This window comes from Aristolochia californica, unplaced genomic scaffold (assembly GCF_029961685.1).
Source record: "Aristolochia californica isolate CCGP_79_NKW_82.1479 unplaced genomic scaffold, dmAriCali1.0.hap1 SCAF_13, whole genome shotgun sequence".
NCBI classification, from domain to species: Eukaryota; Viridiplantae; Streptophyta; class Magnoliopsida; order Piperales; family Aristolochiaceae; genus Aristolochia; species Aristolochia californica.
In genome coordinates this window covers 22,010,493-22,023,070 of record NW_027181804.1, presented here as the reverse complement: position 1 = coordinate 22,023,070, position 12,578 = coordinate 22,010,493, and the positions used below count along the sequence as shown (strand labels likewise).

Sequence of the window (12,578 nt, the reverse complement as noted above, 5' to 3'; positions counted from 1 at the left end):
TACTGCCGTTCTATTTCGGACAACACTCACGAAATAAACTATTTCCGGCCCCACCCGGAATAAGCTATTTTCTGCTTCAATTTCTTTCTTTTTTTTTCGTTTTTTTTCAATTTTACTCTTGCTACTTTTGCCGAATCTAGAAAGTACTTGATGGAACACATGGAAAATACGAGAGGAGAGACAACGATCTTTTTCCTTTTACTTCCTTATTCTTCAACCGTTGCCTGGGCTTGACCGATAAATATAAGGGTTTGTTTGATTGCTCGTCTCGTCTCCACTTTTGCTTCGACGGAATCCCAGCTACCTTCTGCTTCCGGCACTTTTCTTCTGGGTGAGAGATCTATACCTTCTACTGGATCGGCTTTATTTCTGTTGTCGCAGTCGAGTTTCCTCTTTTAGCGGCTTCTCTTGCTTTGTTTTCTTCTTCCCCTGAAACCGTGTTTAATCTGTCACCAAAGAAAAATGGTGAGAGGCAAAACTCAGATGAGGCGCATCGAGAACGCCACCAGCAGGCAAGTCACCTTCGCTAAACGACGGAATGGACTGCTGAAGAAAGCCTTTGAGCTCTCCGTTCTGTGCGACGCCGAGGTCGGTCTGATCGTCTTCTCACCGAGAGGAAAGCTCTACAAATTCGCCAGTTCCAGGTGCGAGTCTTCGGTCTCACTTTATAGAAAATCGTTTTTATAATTTTTCTCTTTTCCTTTTCTCTTCTTTCGGATCATAGAGCTTTCTATCTCCATAGGTTTTAGCTAGGCCGTATACCCTTGGATCTAATTGTCCTTCGAGCCACAGTTTTTTTTTTTTTTTCTCTTCAGTACTGTACTATTGAACCTGTAAGTCTGCAGCATCCAACTGGAAAGCGTAATTTTGTTCTCGGTCAAGGTGATTGAATTATACGGAACAAACCGAAACGGGAACTAAACACTTCCTTTCTAGCCTTGAAGAAGAAAGTGGTTTGGTAGAGAGAGCTCCACCAAATATTGGACCTTAATATCTCCATGTGGTGTAGTTCTACTTTGAAGAAAATCCGTTTTGCTGGTTATTCCGGAGTGGTTTGGTCTTCCGGTAACCGTTTCTAATGCATCTTCACTCACTTTGAACGTCAAGTAGCTCCTTCAGCGGGAAATGCAGTTCTAGGGCCTTCATTAGAACAGAAAGAGAAATGCGAATTAACCAGAGATACCGTCTTCTTTTCGTCCCAAACACTTCAGAAAAGCGGCTTTCGGTGGGTTTTCATTAGAGAATTCCATGAGGGAACTCTGAATGTGTCTGCTTACATCTTATGCTAGCTAGGATTTCTAGGAGAAAACCAGCTATGTGAAAGGAACTCAAACTCGATTAGCTTCTCTAGTCTCTATAGTCTGGGGGGTCTCCCTTTCTATTTTTGTTTAAAATTTTTCTCTTTCGTCGCTTACTTCGCCTAACTTTCTTCCTAATGTAACTTACTATATAAATCTATATCTACGTGTTGGCGTAGCACATTTATCTGAAAGTGCCAGATTTATGTTTTGTTTGAGGGAATAATATATATTTATAAGAGATATTTTTCTACAAAAGTACTTGAAGTCTACCATTCTTCACAAAAAGAAGGGTTTACGCTCTCCTTCCTTTTCTTGTCAAGCTTGGCTGGGCCATTGACGTCGCCTTATACTGGAAGCCTCACAATCTAGCTATAGCTTCATTTTGTTTATCCGCGACCTTGTACATCCTTGAAAATAACAATTTATTGAAACAAATGACTGGTCATCAAGACTGGTACCTTTGTTTACCCTACTTTTTTGGTAGGCGTTGCTGATAGGTTTAGCAACTTAGATAAATCCGAAATTGGAATCAAGACCAAACTATTACAAACTACTCTTATGCCCTCAAGGCCTGAATCCAATTATCGTGCATGGTCTCAATTTATTAAGCGTTTTTTTTTATAATGCATGACTATGAACACATTGTCAACCTTCCTTTTGCTGACCTAAAGATAAAAAAATTTAAAAAGTGGATGAAATAAGGCACTATAGTTATTAGCTAGATGATCAATATTTTTGGTTGGTGTGAGAATTTCCATGTGCCTCCGTGGTACCATTGAGATGCCTTTTTTGAAATTATGGAAATTGTCAATTTATTTGACTGTTTTTGGTCTCTCATCTCGAGATCAACAAATTCTATGACTGTTATTTTAGCCAAGCAAGGAGCCCCGCAATCTCTTGTTGTTAGGAGTTAGCTCCTCCTTTTTGGTCTCTTAATAAATTCACATTTCATAAAGAAAAAATATTATGGATGGAAACAGTGGAAATAATATGATTCAATTAGACTGCCACATCTATGGATTGTCACAATACCCGCTCTGATACTATGTTAAATTTTTGGAAAAGAGAAATACTTCACTAACTTGTTGTAATTTAAGTGTAATGAGCCTTTATTATAATAGAGAAAACAAGCTGAATCCAATTACAATTAAATTACCCTTGTCCTAGGTATACCCAAAGTTAAACACTAAAAGATTAGTCATAGAACAATTTAAAAACTGAATATAAGTAAAAAATTAACATAACTACAATACCTTTAATAGAGATTCTTTTGCGAGACCTCCTTCCATGAGACTCGTCTTAGACTCCCCCATATTAATTAAGGTTCTGTGAGATTTTTTGTTGTGAGAGTCATGTAAAACTCTTCTACACCTACTTTTCAACATCTTTGAATTTTTCATCACTCTATTTTGACAAGGGCATTAATATATGAGACAATGTGTGCATGTACACCAGAATAAAATGGTACATCCAAAAGGGAAAATAGACATTCATTGGAAGTTGTAAGGGCCTTGATAATTTCGATAATTGTTCCTCAATTTTTTGAATCTTGTGTTGTCCTCATCGCATATTATCTCATAAACAAATGTTATCTAGCTTCCTTCATAATGGAACAAACTCTTCAATTCTATTCCTTAGTTAAAATCCATTTCTATTGACTCCATGTGATTTTGGATGTGTTCTTTTGTTCATTTTTGGAGGAAATAAGCTTGATGAACGAGCTCCCACAGTACCTTTCTTGGGTATTCAAAAGTCAAAGGGCTGCTTTTGATATCATCCTCATCCAAAAAGGTGCTCAGCTCTGCGTATGTTATCATTTTTTAGAATTTTCTGTTCTATTATTTTGGTATCAATGTCAAAACATGTACATGTTCAACCTAGACCAGTGGTGCCCATTGATCAGGCTGCTATGCTGCCCGCGTCTCATCCCTTGAAGACTTAGATTAGAGAAATAAGAAGTGAGATCACCCATTTGCATAAAAAAGTATAGATGCCAAGGTTCACTTTCCTTCTCTATTACTTAAATTATCTGTTGCTCGTATTGATGTAAATCCTACATCTTTGTCCTCAGGAGTCTATGGTCCTCTTCTAGATGATAGACCTGTTACTTTGTGTAAACCTCTCATCCTAGTTCCAACTTTGATTTTACTAATCACTACTTGCCACCCCATTATTATTCAATTCTATCGACCCCTTCCTTTGCCTTTGTTTCAATTCTATAGACCTATCAAGATGCCCTCAGTCATCAAAGAGGGTAAATACATTGATTTTGACCAATTAACCACCTAACAAGAAAGTTGTGGGTTCACAATCAAACACAATCCCAAAGGTACCATGGTAGATCAAAAGCTTGTTTGGTTGCAAAAGATTATACTCAAACATGAGGTTAGATTATTCTGAAACTTTTTTCTAAAAGAAAAATTCAATTCAATTAGAGTTTTGATTTCCATTGCTGCCAATTATGGCTAAGCTCCTCACTAGTTAGATGTCAAGAATGCCTTTGTTAATGGTGGTCTTCAAAATGAGGTCAACATGATACAATTTTCTTATGGTTGGTGTTTAGATAAAAAAGGATTTTCATGTAAAGAATTTCTAGATTACATAAATGTGGTTGGTGAAGGTTTTAACCACAAAAAACAAGCTCCCTGAGTCGCTCTAAGACTGAGGACCTACTGCTGCTTTAGCTAGCAACAATGGAAAGCCCATGGAAGACCAACTAAGGGGAGGTGAGACTCGGGAGTTTATAAAACAAGAGATGCACAGACTTTTCTACCTTCAATTATAGAAGAAATTATTTAGAGGTCAATACACACTGATCATAAATAAGCTATATACTGAATAATGCGTTTTATAATCTGTCTTGGAAATCTTAGACAATTGAAGTGTTACGATTCACTCTGAGGTTTCTTTCATTAAGGAGAAATCATGTAAATATTCTGTAAATCCGGTGGTTGGGTAATCCCGTTAATCACTCATAATTCTTCCATGTATATTCTGTAAAACGGCTATTTAAGCCAATGATGTGAATGAGAAATTAAGATTGTAATTGAAGTATTATTTTTTACTTGGTATCAAAACAGGAGAATCCTTCTCCTTCTCTGTCGCCGAAAAAAATAGCAGAGTAGGTTTGCTCTGTGAACGAAGAAGACGTTGTTTGTTGTTCTCTTCGGTCGTCACTGTAACACAAAACCGTCGCCACCTAAACTCTCGAAATCCGTTGATGAACCGCCGCCAAACTGCCTTCCAGCGATCGGCACCAGCGTCACCGACGCAGAAGACGAAGAGCCGCACCAATGTCTCGAGCTCGATTTATCTTCGTCATCGCCCCCACTTTGGTGGACCGTTCGGACAACGCCAACGACTGAAGCAGAGCCATCGTTCGGCCTTATAGCATACTGCCAGTCCGAACGTCGCCGACGAAGAAGAAGTTGCACCGTCAACGAAGAAGACAAACGTACGAAAAAAAATAGCTTTCGTTAACTTAGGTCCGGCATTTTATTTTTCTGGCGGGTCACGACAACTTCTTGAACCGAACCGGAAATAGAGACCCAGACCAGTTTTTGGACCAGACCTGACTTAAAAAAAATTATTCAGAAAGAGGACCGGACCACAATCGGAGACCCAAACTGGGTCAACCCAGCGAACAGAAAACGGACCGGACCAGTATTTTTTTGGGTGATTGTCACCAATCTATCGATCTTCTTTTTCATCAAGTCGAAGGAATCAACATCGATTATTCATTTGCAATCCGAAAACTCTGGTTTTACAATCAGCGTCACTCTTACTGAAGTCAACTATAATGTATGGTCCCAGATCATGGAGATGCAAATTGCGAACGAGAAAAGCTCAAATATATTATGGGAAAAACACCATTTCCACAAGAAACGAATGCCTCCTATGCGAAATGGTATGTTGAAAATAAAAAAGTTAAGGGGTGGTTGTTAACCTCTATGTCACCAGATATTATGAAGCGCTATATTTGACTGCGTACCACACGCGAAATATGGAATGCTCTGAAAAAAATTTCTATGATGAGTCAGATGAATCACAATTATTTTCATTGAATCAGAGAGCTTTCTCCACCAAATAGACTGGTCGCCCTTTATCAACGTATTATGGTGATCTTGTGGAAAATTTTCAAGAACTTGATCATCGTGACAGGATTATAATGAAAGATCCTGATGATATTATCACTTATAGAAAATCCTTTGAAAGATTGTGTCTTCATATTTTCTTAAATGGATTGGATGCAGAATTCAAACAAGTCTATGGCGAAATTCTCCAAAAAGACCTGATATTGGATCTTGAAGAAGCCTATGCTTATGTACGTCGTGACTCTGTTCGTAGAACCACTTTAAATAGTGAAGTTGATCGTGTTGAGACATTTGCAATGGTAGCACGTCGAGCTAAGCCTAAAACAGCTCGACCAACTGGTTCTAACAGTGATCAAAATCGAACATCAGGATCTCAGAATAGTAGCTATGAGGTTGGAACAACCAAACCAGAGCACATTTGTACTCACTGTGGGGAGACTGGGCATACAAAGTCACGATGTTATGAACTTATCAGGTATCTAGAATGGTGGGATCCTACCAAAGCAGTCGCAAACGAAACTTCAAATCAAATAATCATGCTTCCGTTGTAGTAGCAGAACCTTCCACCTCTCACACAACTGAGGATGCATTAGTCTTAATCGCTACATCTGGTAAGGTTCTTAATACTTCCGCTCCCAGTAGAAATAGTGAATGGATAATTGATTCTGGTGCTACTGATCATATGACCTTTGACAATCATCATGTTAAAAGTATGAAACCATCTGCACAATATATCGTATCTACAACAATGGTACTCCATCTCACGTTATTAGAGAAGGTTCTATTACTCTCACTGAAAATCTGAGTTTTGATTCTGTATTAGTTGTTCCAACCCTCAATCATAATCTATTATCAGTTGCTCAAATAACTCGTACTCTGCATTGTATTGTGGTTTTTTGGCCTAACCTTTGTGTTTTTAAGGACATTCGAACTTAGAAGACAATTGGGTATGGTACTAGAAGGGGGTTACTCTATTACCTTGATCTGCAGCCAGAGAGTTTTCATTAGTTAGCCCAAGCGTTCTCAATGAAGAATAAATCTGCAGATTCTGACATTTGGTTATGGCATAAACGGTTGGGTCATTCATCCTTGGGTTATTTAAAGAAATTGTTTCCTACACTTTTTGCAAAATTATCTATTTCAGATTTTAAGTGTGATGTATGTGAATTGGCAAAAAACCATCGTGTTCCATTCCAAATAAGCATGAATAGGAGTCCATTACCCTTTATGATTATTCACTCTGATGTGTGGGGTCTAGCAAATATAGCCTCTCTTAGTGATAAATGGTGGTTTGTTTCTTTTATTGATGATCACACCCGAATGACTTTGATTTGTTTAATGAAGTTAGTTCGTTGTTCAAACAATTTCAGTATCATTCTACAATACGAACTCTTCGAAGTGACAATGGTGGAGAATTTGTGAATCAAAGTTTCAAAAAATATCTAGATGATCATGATATTACTCATCAAACTACTTGTCTATACACCCCTCAACAAAATGGGGTTGCAGAGCGAAAGAACCGACACCTTCTTGAGGTTGTCCGTGCTTCCTTGTTTGAGGCTTATATGTCGGCTAGTTACTGGGGTGAAGCCATCACAACTGCAACTTACCTTATCAATCTAATACCCTCGAGTGTGTTACAATTTAAGACTCCCTTGAGTGTTCTTCATAAAACCATAAGTTCACCTGCTGTGCCGAATCTGCCACCTAAAGTTTTTGGGTGTGTAGCCTTTGTTCACCTCCATAAGTCATTGAGACATAAATTGGAACCCCGAACTCTCAAGTATGTTTTTGTTGGTTATGCTCAACATCAGAAAGGTTATCGTTGTTATCATCCTCTCTCTCGCAAATTGTATGTCACTCTTGATGTGGTATTTCACGAAGAAAACATGTATTCTTCTACTCTCGAGTCTTCAATACAGGGGGAGAAAATAATTGAATTGAAGACCCTTAGTCATCATTTGGATATCTTGGATACTACAAGTGGTCAATATTCAGATTATCGCTGTGGACATCAAAATGATACAAATGAGCATGATTCACAGGATGGAGAAAGACAAGACCAAATGGAAGTAATGCAACCAAAGTCTCAGCCGCCATCTTTCCCCCTTCATAATGTACCAATGGATCAATTGCCTTCTGAGTCCGAGTCCATGTCTGAGCCTTAGGTAAGTTCCAAAACTCAACTAAGAGTGCTACCTAATCGAACCACAAGAGGAAAACCAAGAGTCAATTATGAACCTCTTCTCACCTCTAAATCTAAGTATCCCATGCATAATTTTTTGTCTTATCATAGATTGTCCAAGGCAAATGAAGTATTTGTGAATCAATTATCTGCTATATCTATTCCTAATAGTGTGCAGGAAGCCTTGAAAGATCCTAAATGGAAAGAAGTCATGAATGAAGAAATGAGGTCCCTCCAAAAGAATTCAACATGGGATGTGGTTGAACTACCTGTAGGAAAGACACCAGTTGGATGCAGGTGGGTATTTACCATTAAATATAAAGCCGATGACACCATTGAAAGGTTCAAAGCAAGGCTTGTCGCCAAAGGATATACTCAAACCTATGCGATCGATTATATAGAGACATTCGCACCAGGGGCCAAAATCAACACTGTTCGGATTCTACTATTTCTGGCTGTGAATCTTGACTGGCCCTTATATCAGTTTGATGTAAAAAATGCATTTTTGTAAGGAGATCTCCAAGAAGAAGTATATATGGAATTACCTCTTGGATATATTATGCAAAACAAAGGATGCAAACAAGTATGTAAACTGAGGAAATCCCTATATGGTTTGAAGCAGTCCCCGAGGACGTGGTTTGGAAGGTTCACAAATTTTATGAAATCTATCGGATACAAGCAAAGCAACTCAGATCATACTCTTTTCCTGAAGTATAACAAGGAGGCTATCACAACTCTTATTGTATATGTTGATGATGTGATAGTAACTTGGAGAAATAAGAAACAAGAGGTGTGGCTAGATCGTCAGCTGAAGCCGAATGCAGGGGAATGGCCAAGGCAATATGTGAATTATTATGGATAAAAAATATGATACAAGAACTACATATTGAGCAGACAAGTCCTATGAAATTATATTGTGACAATAAGGCAACATGCGATATTGCCCACAACCCAGTCCATCATGATAGAACTAAACTTGTTGAAGTTGATAGACACTTTATTAAAGAAAAGTTAGAAGCAAGAATCATTGAAGTCCCTCATGTTCAGTTTGAGGATCAGCTTGCCGATGTGCTAACCAAAGCAGTGTCTTACCAAGCTTTTAACAAATGTCTTGACAAGTTGGGCATGAGTGATATCTATGCACCAACTTGAGGGGGAGTGTTAAGATTCACTCTGAGATTTTTTCCCTTAAGGAGAAATCATGTAAATATTCTGTAAATCCAGTGATTGGGTAATCCCGTTAATCACTCATAATTCTTCCATGTATATTCTGTAAAACGGCTATTTAAGCTGATGATGAGAATGATAAATTAAGATTGTAATTGAAGTATTATTTTTTACTTGAAGCAATTTTGTAGGAGATGTGCTTAAAGTTTGACTAGAATCTTTATGAATTCTATGTGAGCCACAAGCAGTTGAAGAACATAAACGTTGAATTTAGTTACTTGGCTATTTAATTTGTAAGCCCACGATCGTTTCCAAGGACTAAGATAGAAAACTTTCTTTCCCCCTAATAAACTATCTCGCTGCTATTGCATAAACCTTACCTTAATTAAAGACAGCATGTTCCTATCGACTGAGAGAACGGACCCTTTTATGTTGAATATTTTGGTTGATGAATATGGAAGTCTTACGTTGTAGGGATGATCTGCTACACTTAACTTAGAAGTAGTTTCTTGTCTTTCAGCAAAAGGTTTTCTTGTCCTCATGATAAAAACTAGGAAATGTTTGAGAATGTGGTTTTAGAAGGCATATCTGCGACTTGTAGACCTGGCCTGAAAGGCAACCTTTTAAACCTTTCCGTTGATTTAAAAAGTGTAAGAATTAAGTTGACATGGACGCAGTCACTCTTTGATGTGATATTGTACCTGCGACAGTGTCTAGTACTTTGTTAAAATGTTGTGACAATTCAAACAAGAGCAATTCATGATGGTTAAGTGAAGGTTACTTTGGCGCACTCACGTGTTATCACAAAAAGAAACCTGCTCCTATACCGATTAGCAAAAATCTGATCAGTACTGCTGGTTAGATGAATATAACAGCCTATCTGAAAACATCGGATGTGCATATCCAATGTGAAGCCTTTGGTTCCTCATTATGGGGTTACCAATGGAGACTATCTAAACAAGGACAAGGTCCTCATCAACCACCTTTTTATGTGTTAATAAAGTGGCTCATATGTTTAACTGAAATAACTACCTTTTTCCGGTTCTATTCAAATTCTGTTCAGGTAATAAGATTAAATAGTCTAAAAGAATCTTTATATTTCTTAAAGGTATGAGAGAAGAGGATTAAAAGAAGTTTCCTTAGAAGCTCTAGAAAGAAGTCTATAGACTAATCCTTAGAAGCTCTAGAAAGAAGTCCATAGACTAAATAGCTGTAGCAGCTTTAAAAATTGAAATACGGGTGCAAAGGTGAGACGTGAATTCTCCTTTAAGTCACTGGACTTGAGTTCATCATATTTAAATGCTATTTACGCAGTTAATCAAAGTGGTAGGGGTGTTGCTTATGAAAACCTAGATTTTTTTAAGTAGTTTATACATTGTGAAGTTTTTTTGCATTGCTCAATCGTGAGAAGTGTTCTTCCATCTTGTAGTTCTGCCCTTCCAGTTCTTCTGCTAGTGAAATCATAACAACTTTTAATCTTCATCCTCTTCTATTTTTTCCTGTCACATAGATAAACCTACTTCACCCTTAAAATAGAAGTAGACCTGGAAATCAACATGTCATGTTTATTCTGTTTAGCAGCCTTCTATTAGGACACATGTTCTAAGAACCATCTTTTATAGTGAGTGCACAGATCTTTTCATTGACCTCTCTTTTTAAAGGACTCTTTACAATTCATGCCAATTCAACATGGCTTTACTGATGGTGAATTAGCTAGCAACCAATTGTGGAACACGAAGTACTAGAATTCCTTCATAGCGGGCAAATCTCTTCAGAAAATTGTTTGAAGCAGTGTTTCAAAATTTACTTGTTATTAACTAGTGATCTTTTGAAAGGCAACAAATGATGAGATGTGAGACAATTTTCTTCCATATGCAACATCTCTTATCAACCTCAACTTCTTGTGAATCTTTCTTCCTTACAGTTCTCACCAGAAAATACACGATATTTTTAGCCTAAAGACCATGGTTTTCACCTTAATTTCCTCAATTTGATTTTCCACTGAAGGGTTTATTTCTGTGGAGTTTCTGCTTCCAGATTTTTATTAACATCTTCAAAAATACATGCTTGATGTATTTATTGACGCATTCCTGAGGTCCTTAAACAGCCTTTTGCAGAGGAGACTTGTAGCATGCTCATGAATTTAAAGTTGACCATGCCATCGGTTTATTGATGCAGGCTCCTTGGATTAGTGACTAAATACGTCTGATATTGGATGACCTGTCCTTGTATCCCTATGCTTCAGACTCGAAAGAGAAGTCTAAATACCAGTTTAAGCTTGAGGCATGACAGTACTTGGGTAATGGCAGATGGTAATGCACCATCATACTGGAACCAGAGAGAAAGTTACAATGGTAGATGCTAGTTATTTGAATAGCAGAGTTAAAATGGAATCGAGGACAAAAGAACTGTCAAATGCTTCATCATGCCCATAAAATCAATCAATTCCAGGATTCGATATAACAAAGTTCCTACATTATCTGAATCAAGGAATCTACCCACTGCAATCTTCTGAAATATCTATAATTTTTTGAGATCTACTGTTTATTTTATACCGAGTAAAACCTTAAGAGAGAGTCTACCAAAATTCTAAGTACTTGTGCAGGGACATTTTATACGTGACACTGCATGGAACTAGGAATCTCATGTTTGCCACTGAGCTGCTCATCAAGAAAATCTGTCCATCACAAAAAAATGATGTGGCAGAATGTTGTGGTTAACATATGTTTCTTGTGGTCATCAGTATATATTATTAGCTGTCAAATCATCAAAAGATGTTGAGCTTTTAGGATTTAGGGCAAAGGGAACTAGCATGGGCAACTAGAAATGGTTTCTTGTGCGAATTTAGCATTAGCTCAACAAAATTTCGGATACTATAGGCTCATTTGTGTTTTAGATCAGTTCGTATGCCTTTCTCAAGATAGAATGGTCGCTCAATGCAGTTAAAGTTGCATTTAAGTACATCTGAAAATCACTATGTGAAGTAATAGCTATAAGATTCTATCTAATCCTAGATCTGTGTAGGACTAAGCACTACCTCCCATATGTAGGCCCTATTGTGTGTTACCAAATCAACATAAATAGTACTTCTATGATAATTGTGGAGCTCTTGAATTATTGAGGCCTGAAGAAAAGCAGTAGAGCTTTGTTTCAAGATTCTTTGTGAAAACTTTCCTTTCTGAAATAGTACCGTTGATTAGTTTGAACTGTCTACCAACAACTTCTCATTTTCCATACTAAAAATGAGGATTCCCACAAGATAATGTGTTGTCATGACCACAGGTGTGAACCACTGATTACTATGCTTCAATTAAAAGGCGAAAGTTCATGAACATGTGGGTGAGTTCTGATTACTCTTGGCGAGCAAAATGATTTGCATAATGATGTAGATGCATGAAACTCGTGCTCATAGCACACATACTACATTCCTATTGCAATTAAATTGACTTCTGCATGCATTTAAACCATCTTTGTATTTTTAGAGTTTGATATGAAGGGTGTTGGGAGGGAGTGGCTTTCCAACATTGCATGTGTATGATATTTTGGAGTGCATTGGGTATTTTATGATACATAGAGACGCCCTTACAAGCCATATTTCTACTTGTACATATTTCTACTTGCACATATAAGGGTGCTTAAAAAGCTTTAACTTCTGTTACATGTTTATTAGGAAGAAGTAAAGGAGTCATGGAAGATTTGTAAAAATGAAGAAGCAGGAGTTTAAAGTTAAAGATGTAATGAAAGAGAATGAAGAGAAAAGAAGAAAAACGTGAGTTAGGGTTTTAGAAGAAAAAAGACGCGAAGTGAATGGAGAGAAGGAAGAACCTAAGT

The 12,578-nt window shown here is 37.5% G+C and overlaps 1 protein-coding gene across 1 annotated transcript; it reads left to right on the top strand.

Moving 5' to 3' along the window:
- Positions 1 to 294: 294 nt before the first annotated feature.
- Positions 295 to 12,372, top strand: LOC137949114 (MADS-box protein SOC1-like). Its single transcript, XM_068795388.1, has 3 exons — positions 295 to 331; positions 459 to 644; positions 12,030 to 12,372. The coding sequence occupies exons 2-3, from the start codon at positions 463 to 465 to the stop codon at positions 12,076 to 12,078; spliced, it is 231 nt and encodes a 76-aa protein (XP_068651489.1). The 5' UTR covers positions 295 to 331; positions 459 to 462; the 3' UTR covers positions 12,079 to 12,372.
- Positions 12,373 to 12,578: the final 206 nt, after the last annotated feature.